Below are 16825 nucleotides of genomic sequence, written 5' to 3'. Positions count from 1 at the left end.
AGGGATAAAAGAAGGAAAGGCGTCAAAGATGACATCTAGATTTCTCACTCAAGTAACTGCATATAAGCAACTGAGGGATGAAATGTTGGGAAAGGATCATTTTGTACAGTTTGTATGTTGGCTTGTTTGTTTGGGGAGTAGGGACGGAGTTCAGCTTCAAAGTATACTGAGTTTCTGGTGTTTTTGAGAAATTTAAAAGGTGATATCAGGGTAGGCAATTAAATAAACAAACCTGGAGCTTAAACAGAAATCAAGAGTCTGAGTCAGGCTTACGGGAAATAACTCAAGTGTGGAAGAGATTTCAAGGGAGAGAGCAGAGCATGGTAAAAAATGAAGGTCCGGCATACCGAGCCTTTAGAAACTCTGAACTTCAATGGCTAGTAGAAGACGAAAAGCTTGAGTGAGATGGAGAAGAAATGGCATGAAGCCATGCAAGAGAGTATTTTTAAGGAAGTGTGGACAGCGGTACAGGCTACCACTAGATAATCCAGTAAGAAAAGGGCTGAAAAACGAACATGATTTTGCGACGAAAAAGATCACTGGTAACCTTTCAAAAAAGCAGTTGATACAAATGGTATTTACTTAGATGAAGCCCCTTTTAAAACACAATCTTATCTAGAAGTACAATATATAAAAGAAATAAATCAGGGCTGCCGTGAGATAAACAGAATGCTTACCTAGTAACCTATTCCTGCACATGGTCCCCTGAGGCCGTTCACAGAAACCCAGAACTTTGGAAATTCATGTTTTGAAACCACTGAGCTAGATAATCTTAGAAGTATATTTTCTGCTTTGATTTACTATAATTCTATAAGTGCAATTTAATCTACTTTTTTTTAATTGAGGCTTTCATGGTAATTAATGACTGCTGTAGTTTAGTAAATATCAGATACTAGTACATTTCTTTATAAACACAAAGAAATATCCTAAGCTTTATTTTCCTGAATATACCATCCATTAGCTTTACTTGTCCTTTTTCTTATAAAACTAATAAACTAAATGCAATTCTGGATGTGTTACAAGGTTATGTCTCTGAAAAACAGAACATTAAATCAGAAGGTAAATGAACTTTCTTCTAAGCTGGTGTTTGGGGTTTTGCCCTCAATAGAATCATCACTTTAATATAGTATCTTTATCACTGTTCCTCAATATTTTGCCAGGATTCAAAATACTTTCTTCTTCTTCTTTTTTTTTTTTTTTTTAGCAGTAGTAATATCTTCTACCTTCTACTCAACTTCAGTTCCCTCACTATAATTACTATAGCGAAGCAGAATTAACTTCTTGCTAAGTTTTAAGTAACTAGCACCAAACAAACGTAGGCCCAGAAGTTTTTACAAAAGTAGATGCACCAAGAATCCTCTTCATTTTCTGCCCTTCATTTGCCTTTGGAATATGTCTCTGGTGTTAGAGAGTGGGCTGCAGATTATAAGTCAAGCTTTGCCCATCCCTGACCAGGATCTTCTCTCCACTTTATGCAGCCTCACTCAGATCGCTAAGTTGGTCACTCAAAACAGTCCCTTTCTTCATTTATTTAAACTGCTGGCTCAAGGAAGCCAACAGATGCAAAACCACACATTGTGAGAAGTTTGGGAACTTCTAACTCCACACATTTGTCAGAAGATTTTCTGATAAATGTTGTCGACTAAACATGTGCATTTATATCCACTTTGATTTGAAACCTCACTAAAATGGGAGTTACAGAAAAGAGAATCAATAGAAAAGGAAAATCAGGAGAGAAGACAACAGCAGAAAACAATGCGTCAAATTCTGGAAAGACAGAAAGTAGATGGAGAAGTTAACAGAGCAGAGAGCAAAGAACACTGAATACTAAGTGCTTGCAGCAACCAATACAAAGGCAGAGGAATTCCTGCTGAGTTCCCCAGAACAGGCTACGTGACATAGGAAAACAGATACTGAGAAGGTTGCGAGGAGGTGAAAGGGAGACCTGGTACTGGAAACAGACTGGGTAAAAGTCTTCACAAGGAGCATTTACGCCTCCAGCTCCCCTCCTCCACCCTGGCAAGAGGCAGGAGATGTTTATTCTGTGGCAAAACTGAAGGACGGAAGCTCCAGTCCAGAAGATTCAAGAACCACAGAAGAGGAAAAGTGAACCTTGGAGAGTGAAGTGAAAAGTTTACCTACTGAAGAGCATACCCTCGCCCCTTCATCTTCTCCATGCAGAGAATGCTAAAAGCCAGGCAAATGCCACCCAGCAAGACACTAGAGAGTTGGTCTGAAGAATTCCAGGGAAAAGAACTGTGGATTCTAACATTTGCATATCCTCCAAAGTAAAAATAAAGGGTGAAAACATATTTTAACATGACAAAAAATACAGGTATATCTCTGATATACTGTTTTATTTTGTCATAAGGGTCTAACACTCACCCTGACTGCACTTCATTATTAAAACTGAGTTCATCCAAGATTTTAGACTTCCCCAGAAGGAAAACTTAGAAATGCTGGCAAATTTTACATTTTAAGGTTCTTGGCCTGATTAAGAGTCCTAAACTTCTAATTCAGAACTTGCTTTAAAAAGAAAGCCTAAGAAAGGAAGGTAACTTAAAACCTTAGAAGGACCAAAATAGAAATGACACTGGGTATTAGGGTCTATGGCTATTAGTTGGAAATGTCATATCAAGCTAAATAACTGCAGCAGGCCGAAAAATGGCCCCCAAAGATATTCAGGAAACTTTATGCCAAATGGTACGCCACTTATACCATCAATAGACAATGGTATCGCTTACCCTAAGTAATAAGTAGCATTAAAAATTAGACATGATGGAAATGAACCAATGATACTAAACTCCAGTAGAGAACGTTGCCCTTTGAACAGTGTAAAACTAAGTCCACACTCATTTTGTTAAAAAGGGAAAGATTAGCAAATCTTAGATATTCAAAACTAGAAATAAGTATAATTTATAAACTGAAAGAATGTATAAAAACTGGAATGGGACTAAATTCTCATTGAGTAATGCAATGTCATTTAATGCCCTGTCTCTGGACCACCTAAAATCATGTCTCCTCCCACCACTGGAACCTACACCTGTCTGTAATCAACTCTCTTCTTACCTCCTTATACAAAAGACCTAGAGCGGGGCTTCCCTAGTGGCACAGTGGTTGAGAGTCCGCCTGCCGATGCAGGGGACATGGGTTCGTGCCCCTGTCCGGGAAGATCCCACGTGCCGCGGAGCGGCTGGGCCCGTGAGCCATGGCCACTGGGCCTGCGCGTCCGGAGCCTGTGCTCCGCAACGGGAGAGGCCACAACAGTGAGAGGCCCGCGTACCGCAAAAAAAAAAAAAAAAAAAACTTAAACTGGATTGGAGAACAGTAAAAGACCTGAAAAGAGCTCTACCTTATTCATTGAGAAGGCAATTTAACATTGTAAAAACACTGATTTTGTCCAAATTAATCTAACTTCAAAGCGTTTCCAATTAAACACCCAACAAGAATTTTTGGGTAACCTGACAAACTGATTGAAACTTTTATGTTAAACCAAATGCCCACAAATACTTAAGAAAATCAATTATGAAGTCATCGTAATAACAAGTGTGGTTACTAGAAGAGGGACAGACTGATAAACCAACTTACTACACTAGACATCACAAGACTCACCTGTCAGGCCATTTCTCTTACATATACCAAAATCTCATACATGCATGGGTCTGAACCACCATGAGTTTAACACAGTGAAACACTGTAATTCCCGTTATAGTTAGATTTTATTTCTTTCAATCCAGGGAGATTAGACTTAGAAAATACTGGAACTCAAAGATCTAATGTCTATCTTCCTAAAATAGTATTTTCTACTATTTCTGTCCCCAGCCTCTAACTCTCCTCCATCTCCTCCTCCTGCGACCACAAAGATTTTTCCCCCCATCTGTTTGGCAAGGGGGGCTGGGAAGAAGACAGAAGCCAATCACATACCACGTTATACCTTAATTTGCATAATAGCAGAGTTTTACTATATACGTAAAGCATATATAATATAGCGTTTAATACATAATGTTCAAAAATATTACAGCCTCCTTCCCTTTTCTCCAGGTACCCAGTTTGATGTGTCTCTACGTAACTTCACAACTACCTTGCACCCTAATTTCTAAGGATAGAGTTAGTGAAGGCAAAATGAAGCTTATGACAAGGTGTGGCACATGATATACAACTCTTTCCTATAAGAGCAGTGGTTCTCCTACTTGAAAACGCATCAGAGTCACTGGGAAAGCCTGAGAAAGCACAAATTGCTGGACTCCATTCCCAGCAGTTTCTCATCAGTAGGTCTGTGGTGAGTGACATTTATAACAACTTTCTGGGTGGTGCTAATGCTACCTTGTCCACAGGCCACATTTTTTTTTTTTTAAAAGAAGATGTTGTGGGTAGGAGTTTATTAATTTATTTATTTATTTTTGCTGTGTTGGGTCTTCGTTTCTGTGGGAGGGCTTTCTCTAGTTGTGGCAAGCGAGGGCCATTCTTCATTGCAGTGCGCGGGCCTCTCATTATCGCGGCCTCTTTTGTTGCGGAGCACAGGCTCCAGACGCGCAGGCTCAGTAGTTGTGGCTCATGGGCCTAGTTGCCCCGCGGCATGTGGGATCCTCCCAGACCAGGGCTTGAACCCGTGTCCCCTGCATTAGCAGGCAGATTCTCAACCACTGTGCCACCAGGGAAGCCCAAAGGCCACATTTTTGAAAAGCACTGCGCCACAGAGCACAGGTTCTCAAGTGAAGGCAAATTTGCCCTTCAGGGGAAATGAGGCAGTGAATGTGTATATTTTTGGTTGTCACAAGCTAGAGGGGTGGGAGGGAGAAGTAATACTGGCACCTGGTAAGTACAGACCAAAGATGCTGTGAAACATCCTACCACGCACAGGACAGCTCCCCGCAGCAAAGGATTACGTGGCCAAAAACGTCAATGATGTGGAGGGAGGGAAACCTTACCATCAGTAAAACATAATTACTCCAAATATATGATTTGACCATTAAGTTGGTGAAAAGTTCTTCAGTGAGTTTCAGAAATCTGACATGGAATAAATATGCAAAGAATTGTGTTTTTCTTCAAATATTGATAACTCTAAATTTTACTCATCCATGGCAAAATGAAGTTTTAAAAATATTAACGCTTAAAGATATACTGGGCTACAGAAAGAAATAAGCATTTATTTATATAAGGTTATTGGTAGATTTCTAGTAAAGAAACAAAACATTCATTGTGCAAGAGTAGTAAGAAAACTAATTATATTAAAAGACTAATAACTTCCTTGAAAAATAATGATCAGTCATATTTATTTCCTAAGCTAAGTGAAAAGCAAATAACTGTTCATTGTACTATTATATGTATTTAGTATAAAAGAAGTATTTTATTTTATAATGAAAATTTGTTTTAAGGAAAAGCAGTGATTATAGCAGTAATCAATCCTAAGTAAATATATCTAAGGAAAATGTACTTTATATATACATGCATGGGCATACACGGATACACCTACACACACACATGCACACAGAGACAAATGTACTTACTCCAGTGGGCTGGAAAATGAGACCATCCATTTCATGGCTGACTTCTTTGGCAAAGTTTCCTTCAAGTAGCTATAAAATAAATACACATATTTTTAGAAACACAATAATCACTTTAAAAGTTTTTTAATTTTTTGTAAGCTTTATAAGAACTTCTTAATACATAAGCTTTAAAAATGGAAATACAAAATGGGGGAGAGGGGTGATCCAGAGGGATCTAGGTTAATATACTGTAAGATTATTTTTTAATATATGAAGGTTTCCATTCCATGGCAGGCTAGATATCTCGAACAACAGTTCTAACTACAATAACCAAAATGATGGATAAAATATTTAAAAAAATTTTTTTCTTCTTCAGTTTTATTAAGATATAATTGACATACAGCACTCATCTCATACAGATACAAAATAAAAATAAATATACTTTTTCCTTGTGATGAGAACTCAGGATTTACGCTCTTAACAACTTTCATATATAACATACAGCAGTGTTAATTATATTAGTCATGCTGTATATTACATCCCTAGTACTTATTTATCTTACGACAGTGGTCAAAGGTACAAACTTCCAGTTATAAAACGTATTTTTAAATGCACTATGCTGAGCCAGCATAAAAGGAAGGAAGGCATAGGCCAAAACCGAAACAAAAGTAGAAACGCTGGGAAGTAATAAATAAAGGGAATAAAACTAAACATACACAAAAAAGGAGAGAGCAGAGAATCTTGCTTGGGGATAGATGGAGCCGGGATAAGATTGTCTGAGAATGTGTAAAAAGAAGCTAGCTCAAACATGGGGATCGCAGCCCCAAAATGCATTATCTGTGTTATCCCCAAACCTTCAAGCAGAAAAATTTAACCTTTCTTTTTGTCCTACTTTTTGCTTCATTTTTTTGTCTTTATTACATTTTTTTTCAAGCAAAAAAACTGCATTGCAAGGAATACACAGCATGAATTACAAATAACAAGCTTTTTCAATGCCGTATCTACTGAAAAGCAGAGTTACAGGCCCAACGCTCTCTAATTAGTTCTGAACAAGTAGTTTTAAATGCTTCTCTTCCATGGATTTTTATATTATTCTGAAGAACTGAACATATGCATCACTGAGTGAGGACCTACAAACTGATTTTCTGCATTTCAGGGAAAGAGAGCAGAAGATACTTTCACAGAGCCAGGTAATAATGTCATGTTACCCAGAGTCTGGCCAACTACCAAAAAAACATTTAGGATGGTTCTGGGATTCAAGTATGTTCCACCAAGATTTTGGATATGCTGTGTGTTATTCAATCACAATCTTTCATCACAATCACATCCTCTAAAAAACCACTACACTTAAAGGCAGATTTGCATTCCAAAAGCAACAATCAAAATGTCCAGTATATTGCACATGCCACAAGATCTGTGATTCTCCTCCCAAACTGTGACTTCATCTTCTCTGCCATTTCATTCCTTGAAATCTGTAATTTCTCTAAACTGGGGGCAGTTCAGCAAAGAAAAGTAAGAGCAATCCTAGTTTCTAAATGCTTTAAGACCAATTTGAGTTTGAATAATCTACACTTCCGTAAAGCTGTAATGCTCCTTAGTCAAATTCATGGGGACAGAAATTACAGAGTCTTGGGGAGGAGAGAACGAGGTGTTAGCGTTTGATGGGTACAGAGTCTCAGTTTGGAAAGATGAAAAAGATCTGGAAATATAAGATGGCAATGGTTACACAACAATGTGAATGTACTTAAAGCCACTGAAATGTATGTTTAAAAATGATTAAATGGTCAATTTCATGCTACGCATATTTTACCACAATTCTTTTTCAACTGTAATGCTCTTGATATTTTCTTTTTTGTTGTATTTTGCTCTTTCGTCTTATTATGACACTAAGAAAGTGGGGAGCTTGCAGACTGGGGCTCTTAGAGCCATATTATCCAGAGTTTGGCCAAACAGGCAAAAATTTCAGACCAGATCTGAAACTGATCTCCAATTCATTCATAGGTTTAAATGATCTACCCATATGAGGAGGAAACTGCTGAAGTAAAAGTTCAATATGGATTAAAAGTACTGATTTCTTATAATGAACTAATGATGGGTAAAGGGTCAAACAAGAAAAAAAATGTATAAAATTGATAATTCTTGTACTTCATCATGTAAGAAAAGGTAACCTACTAATTTATAGTATAAAATCCTGCTGAGGGATGAAGCAATGAAAACAAAATGCCACAATTATCTTTTTAAAAACACTTTTCAAAGGTTAAACAATTTGTTCTTTTATAGTAGGTACATCATTTACGGCAAGTAAACATAGCTTTTCCATTCTTAGACCATCTTTCTCCCATTCATATACTGGACCATCCCTGTAGATAAAGTATATATAAAGTTAACAGTATAAAGTATAGTGTTGGCAAGACTCTAGATAACATGATGTTACCTGCTGCAGAAATGAAAATAACTTCCTTTTTTATTTTACTCTAACTTTTTAAGAATCAGAGAATTTAAGGGACTATGAAACTTCTTAGGTCAAAAGAATATTGCTTGTTTTCACTCGTTTTATTGCTCATTGATTACTCTAGACAATATTTCTTTCTTTACTTAATACATTTACAATATTACCTAACACATATTAAAGACCTACTATAAAGCATCGTTGTGCTTGGTTCTTAATAGATGTACATCATTCAAAACACACAACTCCTCATGAGATGTATAATTTTTAATTTTATATTACTATTCACTTCACCAGAAAAGGAAACTGAGACCAACAGCAATTAAGTGACTAGCTTCAAGTCAGACAGCTAAAAAAGTAAAATCACTCAGAACAGATTTCAGTCAGACTTTAATTAAAAATAAGGACATAGGGGACTTCGCTGGTGGCACAGTGGTTAAGAATCTGCCTGCCAATGCAGGGGACACGGGTTCCATCCCTGGTCTGGGAAGATCCCACATGCTGCAGAGCAACTAAGCCCGTGCACTGATGAGCCCGCGTGCCACAACTACTGAAGCTCATGCGCCTAGAGCCCGTGCTCTGCAACAAGAGAAGCCACGGCAATGAGAAGCCTGCACACCGCAACGAAGAGTGGCCCCCACCTGCCAAAACTAGAGAAAGCCCGCATGCAGCAACGAAGACCCGACACAGCCAGAAATAAATAAATTAAATAAATAAATTTATTTGGGAAAAAAAAAAAGGAAATAACCAGAGGAAGTCTCTGACTCTCTGAAACAAATGCCCCAAAGACTTCTGAAACTTCCCACGTATATAGGTCCTCCAATCATCATTTAAAAATACAGACTTTAAATGTATTGTAGCATGTACTATATGAATAAGATACATACAAAGGGAGGTAAAATTCTTGGGGTGGAGGGAAGTTTTTTTTCAGCGATAAAATCTAAAAATTTTCTTAATTTATGTAATAAATATATATAATTCATTTATTCATATTAGAAATCACATATATAAAATTATATGTTAAATTTAAAATACTGCTTTTTTCCAATCATAATTCCTGAAAGAAAATTTATCCAAACTTGTTATGAGCATCTTCTGTATATCAGTGTCTTTATTGTTAGAGCCAATACTTAAAGTCACTTAACACATTTCCATTATTTTCACTGCTATCTCTGAGTTATAGCATACTTCAAATTATACATGAGACCGTCACTACAGATGTTATCTTAAGCTACAAGTACCGTTTGAATAACATTAGCAAAGTTTTTTCCCCCCTCATCCATTCCTTAGGTCTGTATTCATAATCTTGAAAGTGTTCACCATCTTTAAGGTTATCCTTTTTTTTTCCTTTTCCTTTCTTTCTTTCCTTCCTTCCTGCCTTCCTTCCCTTCTTTCTTTCTTTATGGCTGTGTTGGGTCTTCATTGCTGTGCACAGGCTTTCTCTAGTTGCGGCCACGGGGGGCCACTCTCCATTGCGGTGCGCGGGTTTCTCATTGCGGTGGCTTCTCTTGTTGTGGAGCACGGGCTCTAGTCACACGGACTCAGTAGTTGTGGCTCACGAGCAAGTGGCGCACGGGCTTTGTTGCTCCGTGGCATGTGGCATCTTCCCGTACCAGGGATCGAACCCATGTACCCTGCACTGGCAGATGGATTCTTAACCACTGCGCCATCAGGGAAGCCCCTAAGGTTATCTTTTAAAAGCTTTTTATGGGAAAGTTCCACTTTTACTTACGGTGTAAAATATGTCTAACCTGACAATAAATTTTTAAAAAGCAGACAATCTATAAAATCATAGCTTTTGTTAAGGTTTAGAGTGTTGAGGTGTCCACAAAATCAGGTAAACTGAATCCCAGGCCCTCCAAAGAAAGATGAGACACATGAACCCCTTCACCTTTGGAAGAGCATAAGAGGAAAAAATGGCTGCCACAAAAGTGGGTACAAAGAAAAACTGAAAGTTTGATCAAGTGATCAAAAACCAAGTGTGGGTTAGTATAACAGTATAGAATCCCTGGAAGCTCCAAACACAAGAGGACTCCTCACTAGCTCTATTCCCCAGGTTTCTATCAGGATTCACAGGAAAGATCAGGGGTATGACAAGAAAGATGAGAAAGCCTCATCTTAGTTGCAAACAGACATAAAATCCTTTCCAGACCCTTCCTGATATGAAGTAAAGGCCATCTGAGGATAAAGTCGTCTGCAGCTACACACGGGTCCAGAAACAGCCTTGGTCCAAGGATATTATATTGATAAAAAGGAGAAAAACTTGCTCCTGCCAAAACATCCCACCTATGCAAGGCAAAATTCAGCTGCCAAGAGGGAGAGGTCAGCCCACTGAGGGGAAACCCATCCCTGAGACTCAGGTGCTCAGGGTCTGCTTAACAGCAAGGCTTGAGGAGGAAAATTAACAAAACCCCACAGTCTGCACAAATCAGGCACTGAGTGACAAGAAACAGTCGATTACATATGAGGGAGAATGCAAGAGCACAAAAATAGACCACTATGTGGTATAGGCAAGCAGAGCCCACTGAAAGCTACAAGTGAAGCAGGAACACTGGAGAAAACCCATTTTATACTCCAGTTCTCTCAATAAGCTCAAGTAACAGAAGTCATCTGCTTAAGGAATCTGAAGTCTTCAGAGCACAGAAGATAACTATATAGCAATACAAACCCATGTTAAATACAGATTATTCAACCACTAACCCCGCCTCCAGCAAATGAAGCTTATTAAACTTAAAGGAGAGGTACGCCCATTACTAAGCACAAAGACATCTACCTCAGTATATATTGTTCATACAGAAAAAAATGCCCAGCATCCAATCGAAAATTACCACACACACATACAAAGCAAGAAGAAAATGACCTACATTCAATAGATAAGGCAGTCAATAGAAAAAAACATAGGGATGGCCCATATTTTGGAAATATCAAACAAAGATTTTAAAATAACTTTAACATTTTAAAGGAAAAGATGGAAAACATGCATAAGTACATGTGGAATTTCACCAAAAAGTTGAAAATAATAAAAAATAAGACAAATGGAAATGCAAGAAATAAAAACATAATATCAAAGAAAAAGAATGCTAATCAATGGGAATGACAATCAATGGGATTATCCACTGACTGGAAAGAACAAAGGAAAGAATCACTGAACTTGAAGAAGAAAAGAGTGTAGCACTTTTTCCAACTGAAATACAAAAAGGCAAAAGGGGAGATGCTGGGGTGGCAGGGGTCGGGAGGAACAGAATGAGGAATCAAAGAGCAACGGTAAAGATGTCTTAAAAATACTTACAAACACGTAGACAGAAAACCAGAAAGAATATGGAGGACTGTAACAACAATGAAACAACGTGACCTATTTGACATTTTACAGAACACTGTACCCAACAAAAGGAGAAAATACTTTCCTTTTCCAAGTGCATACAACACATTTATAGGTCAAAGTCATACAAGGTATGACTGTGCTCCCGCAGCCTATAGTTTTAAAACATTCTGTCTGTACAGAAGTAAGATGATTCGCCATTTAACAGTTTAACTTCCTCTATTCAAATGTAATCTCTGTGAGGCTAAGTACCACACCTAATTGTTCCTGTATTTTTATTTTTATTTTTTTTTTTTTTGCGGTACGCGGGCCTCTCACTGCTGTGCCATGGAGCACAGGCTCCAGATGCGCAGGCCCAGCGGCCATGGCTCATGGGCCCAGCCGCTCCGCGGCACGTGGGATCCTCCCAGACCGCGTCACGAACCCGCACCCCCTGCATCGGCAGGCGGACCCTCAACCACTGCACCACCAGGGAAGCCCTGTTCCTGTATTTTAAGCACCTAAAAACATAGTCAAATATACTATCATTAAAAAAGTCAATAGATTAAGCAAATAAGCTCAAAGTGTCAGGTTAACCAGAAGCATAACTTAACTTTATTTCATCCGTGTGAAACCAAATCCATTCATCCTAAAGATTAATGCACATTTATTGATAAAATAAGGCTATGAAATTAGCTACCAATTCATTATGTGTATGGTAACACAGTTTAAAACTGTTTGCCATTTTGCTGCAAAAAACTTAATCCCCCAGGGACTCCCACAGGTTTGATAATTTACTAGAAGGCCTTAGAACTCAGAAAAGCACTATATTTATGGCTTAATTTTGGTAAATACATACTGAGAATAACTTTAATGAAATTAAGTTGGTCTCTCCTAAAACCAGTAATAAATATAATTTTGCAAAGTTTAATCATTCTTTTTTAAAGAGAATACTACTTAGATCTCCAAAACCATTTATGTGACCAGACATTTTCTTTCCTTTTCAGGTTCCCAGTAAATAGAAGAAAAGCAGACTTCAGTTAAATTTGTTTGTTGATGGGTAAAATTACATCCACAATAAAGAGTTCAAAAAAGATAATGATACTATTCCTTTAATGTCTTCAACGTATTTTCTTTTGGTTTATAATTCAACAAACATGGCAAATTACCGTAAGATTTTAATTCAGAAATATACAGCTGTTATTATAACACCTGTAAACTAGAACAAATATTTAATATTTAGAGTACTGTTCTTCCTTACCTTAAGTATCCCCCAAAAGTATACTTTTATAAACTTTTAGAAGAAAAAGGGGGTAATACGAATTAGGGGTCTCCACCCCTGAGGACCGGGCCGCACAGCGGAGGTGAGCAGTGGGCAAGCTAGAAGCCTCATCTGCCGCTCCCCATCGCTCCCCGTCGCCCACATTACTGCCTGAGCCATCTCCCACCCCCTCCACCTCCCCACCCCGTGTCTGTGGAAAAACTGTCTTCCAGAAGCCGGTCCTTGGTGCCAAAAAGGTTGGGGACAACTGATATAAATCATCTTTTTTTTCTAAAATGACTTCTTAGCATTTCAAATGGACGACAGAAAAGAAAAGGATGTTAAGAGGAAGGTTTGAAGTAGGAAGAGTCTATTAAACTAACAGATACAGTAACAGAGAAGGCCAGGTGGGGCTCACGGATTAAAGAGCCCCAAGAAGAAAGAATGAGAAGAGCAACTTCTAAAAGGGGTGCTTAAAGAGCTCATGCAACTAATATACACATGCCTCCACATAATCCCCATCCCAATGGTAGACTCTCATAGCAATTTACAGCTATTTCCAAGACTTTACTTTCTGCTTTTGTATAAAGAGTCCTAATCCTCTGGTCATATCCACCAGCTACTCTAACTTTAACCCTAATTTTTCAATGCCATCTATCAAACTCACAACAAGGACTTTAGCATTTGGGTCATGGTCGTCTTCTTCATGTGTGCCGCCATCCTGCAGGTCCACTTGTATGTGGATATTTTTCAATAAATATGTACTACAGTACTATACGACCCGTGGGTGGTTGAATCCAAGGATGTAGAACAGAGGACCAACTATAAAGTTATACTGGAATTTTTGACTCCACAGAGAGTCAGGGCCCCTAACCCCTGTGAAATTCAAGGGTCAACCATATTCTACACTGGTCTTCTATTGCTTCCCAGAAAACACCAGCTACACAACATTGCTCTGATTATGACCATTGTTCTTAAATGTTTCTTCTGCACATCATACTTATGATAGCCACATTCCATGTGTTCATATAAACTTCATTTAAATATCCCACTAACCTCCACACATGTTCAACAAAGTAAGCAAGACTGATGGCACACACTGGTGGAAAACAAAGTAAAAAACAAATAGATGCTCTGATCTCAGCCTAATCTATTCAAACACCTGGTTTATTTGAACCAATTTTATGAGCTAGCATGGAGAAAATATGGAGTCCCTCTATCAGGAAAGATATACTTGCATTTTTCAGAGCCCATGTTTTTTCACATCTCTGAAAACAGGACATATCTTACAATTGATGATACAGCATATTTTAATTGGCAGAGGTCTCTCAAATCCAGTGGTACATAAAATAAGGGAATGGTCTTATAATTAATAGCATCTTATTTGGTAAAACAAGGTACAGAAAACATGGTTCTGGGTGAACAAGAGAGTCCTCTGATAACCTTATGAAACTTCATTACTTAATGCTGCAGAACAAGATATAGCCAGTCCCCAACTTATGATGGTTCTACTTACTTTTCAACTTTATGATGGTCTGAAAGCGATACACATTCACTAGAAACTGTACTTCAAATTTTGAATTCTGAGCTTTTCCCCTTTTCCCAGGTTAGCAAAATACAGTACAATACTCTCTGGTGATGCTGGCAGTGGCAACTAGCCACAGCTCTCAGTCAGCCAAGTCATCATGAGGGTAAACAACTTATACACGTAGAACTCTTAATGTACCCACACAACCATTCTGTTTTTCACTTTTGAAACAGTACTCAATAAATTACATAAGCTATTCAACACTTTATTAAAAAATAGGCTTTGTGTTGTATGATTCTGTCCAATTGCAAGCTAATGTAAATGTTCTGAGCACATTTAACATTGGCTAAGCTAAGCTGCTTTGATGCCGTAACCCTGTCACAAGTCAAGGAAGATATCCATGCACCAGAATCACACCTATGATTTACAATTTGTTCTCATGTATTTGTCTTCAGAATCTTAAGCCTTATTAGCAAGAATGCTGGAACTGAGGAGTTTAAGGCTTCTCTAAAGTGACTTCTGAAAGTATTTGTAAAACCATACCCAATTAATTAGATTGACAGGATTAGGCCACATATTAGGATTAATCTGTGACCCTACAATCCAGTCAAGTTCTTTAGTGCTTCACTTGCACCCTGTGAGGTCATCATTACAGACTAAATTTCTATGACTAAACATTATACAATATATATTCAAATATATTTACTACTGCCGTAAGTAGTAAAGCACATAAAATAAGGAGCCCCAAGTCCATTTTCCTAGAAATTTTGTAATTATTTTAAAATTTTATTGCAATCCTTCAACAATGACACATTTTTTTTATATTTTACTTTTGGTAAGACTGGCTCTATTTGGGGTATAAAAATGACTAGATGTGTGTTCGATAACCAAGAAACACAATCTAACTAAAAAATGTACGTCCCTCGTTTTCCTAATCCACTCAAAAGATTACATTTTCACAACCATGTCTCCAAGTCCATTCTAATTTATAATCATCTTTTCAGTTCTTGAGGGGGAACTGAAACACAAATTGCAGGTTTCAAGAAAGTCTGAAATTGTTAATTATCTACTCTTCAAGCAATGTGATGAGGGCAGTGAATTTTTTTTCTTTAGAAAAAAAAATGTACTACTATAAAAGTTACTTGTGCTGGAACTAAGCACCCTCCATCATTTCAACAATGACCACTAGAAGGCTCACTTAATTTTCTATGCAACTAGAAAGGGCAAAGGCTATTATTTAACTTCAATCTTTCATTTTAAAATTCTAATAAAACTACTAGGTCAGACATTAATACCAAAATATTGGCTCACACTGATAAGAGTTATACACTTAAAAAAAAAAGTGTTCAGCTGAAATTGAAGACACTTGTATGATAAGTCAACCCTGTGCCTTTGTTAACCTGTAGTAAATTCACAACCACAGTTGGTTAGAATAATTTATCAGATTTTTTTAGAAAAGGAACTGCCTCCTAATCACTTTAGAGGCCAATAATTATTTTTTCTTCTGAATCTACTAATACCTATCTCCTGGATGTTAATTGTAAAAAAATTTTTAAGCTCTTATACTGAGCAAACATATAGAAATTTCCCCATATAACAATTGTGAGTCCATAGAAATGTTTAAAATATATTTGGCACCAGATATAATGATTTCTTCATGTTTCAGTGAACAAGATTTACTACCCCAAAAGAAGTTTCCTGGGACAATAAATCTTGAGGCTCACTATACCAAAGAAATTAAGAATTCTCTTTATTATGCATTACGGTGATTTTCTTAAATTCTCCTCTGAAATGGTAAATGAATGAGATTGAAAGGATCCATCAGGCCATATTCAATTTCAATGATGAATGACATATTAATAGACTAGATAATACAAAAATAAACACCAGAAATATGAGAATATATAAAGTTAGCCTCATTTCATCTTGTGTCTGCCTTTAAAGCAAAATAGTTTCACCATTATATCTGTAATTACATAAAAAAATTAGGCATAATCATTGAGAACCTCTATGTGTGAAGAACAGTTCTGCACATTTAGGCAAGGTTTTTTTCTTCTCTTCAACCACAGTTATACTAACATACTCTCAAAGCTACTTTTTCTTTTACTGTGATACAAACAATAAAACACTGATAAAGTCATATAACGTTTATATATAAATAACACACTTTATGGCTAGATTTTCTTTATGAACTACTAGTGTTAGACATACAAGAACTATAAATTTATATTTAAGGATAAACTAAGAAAAGAAAGAAAAGGCAATACCTAGAAAGTAAATCTGAATGCCAGATGAAATACATACATACATAAAACCTAAACTTCCTACCTAGCAAAGTATGCAAGAAAATAATAGATGAATATTTATAAAATCCTTATTAAACTAGATGAGTACATGCCCTTGAAATTAAATGTAGTTAAAAAAAAAGCTTTTGTAATTCTCTGCTTAATCCTCTCAACAGTTATTACAGAGATCTTCACATTTATTACTCTTTCATCCTACATAGCAAATATTTTACTTTCAAAACAGTAATAAATAAATCATTGTAAAAATATTTTCCACAGAATTTTAATAAAGCAGTCAAACTGGACACGAGAAAGTAAAACGACTCCAAGCAGAGAAAAGCAATAAATTCATTGCTAGAAACTTTTAAGAGATTATTAGGTCTTTTCTTTTTCCTTTCCTTTTCCTTTTTTTTTTCTTTTTAGTTTGAGTGTGTGAGATGAAAGAGGAGGATGGAGTCTTGCTTATTTTTTTTTAATCAAGCATAATTTCCTAAAACCATTCAAGATTGACTCCTTGC

The 16825-nt window shown here is 37.0% G+C and overlaps 1 protein-coding gene across 1 annotated transcript in view; it reads right to left on the bottom strand.

The window, feature by feature from the left end:
* RNGTT (RNA guanylyltransferase and 5'-phosphatase) overlaps positions 1-16825 on the bottom strand; it is a 218660-nt gene that overhangs the window by 106996 nt on the left and 94839 nt on the right. The window contains exon 12 of the mRNA XM_082855531.1: positions 5508-5576. Within this exon, the coding sequence (XP_082711657.1) occupies positions 5508-5576 (69 nt within the window). The remainder of the gene's footprint in view (positions 1-5507; positions 5577-16825) is intronic.

The sequence above is a fragment of the Leucopleurus acutus genome (assembly GCF_964270905.1).
Source record: "Leucopleurus acutus genome assembly, chromosome: 15".
Classification (NCBI taxonomy): Eukaryota; Metazoa; Chordata; class Mammalia; order Artiodactyla; family Delphinidae; genus Leucopleurus; species Leucopleurus acutus.
The sequence above is the reverse complement of the archived record's forward strand: the minus strand, read 5'-3'. Positions and strand labels throughout refer to the sequence as shown.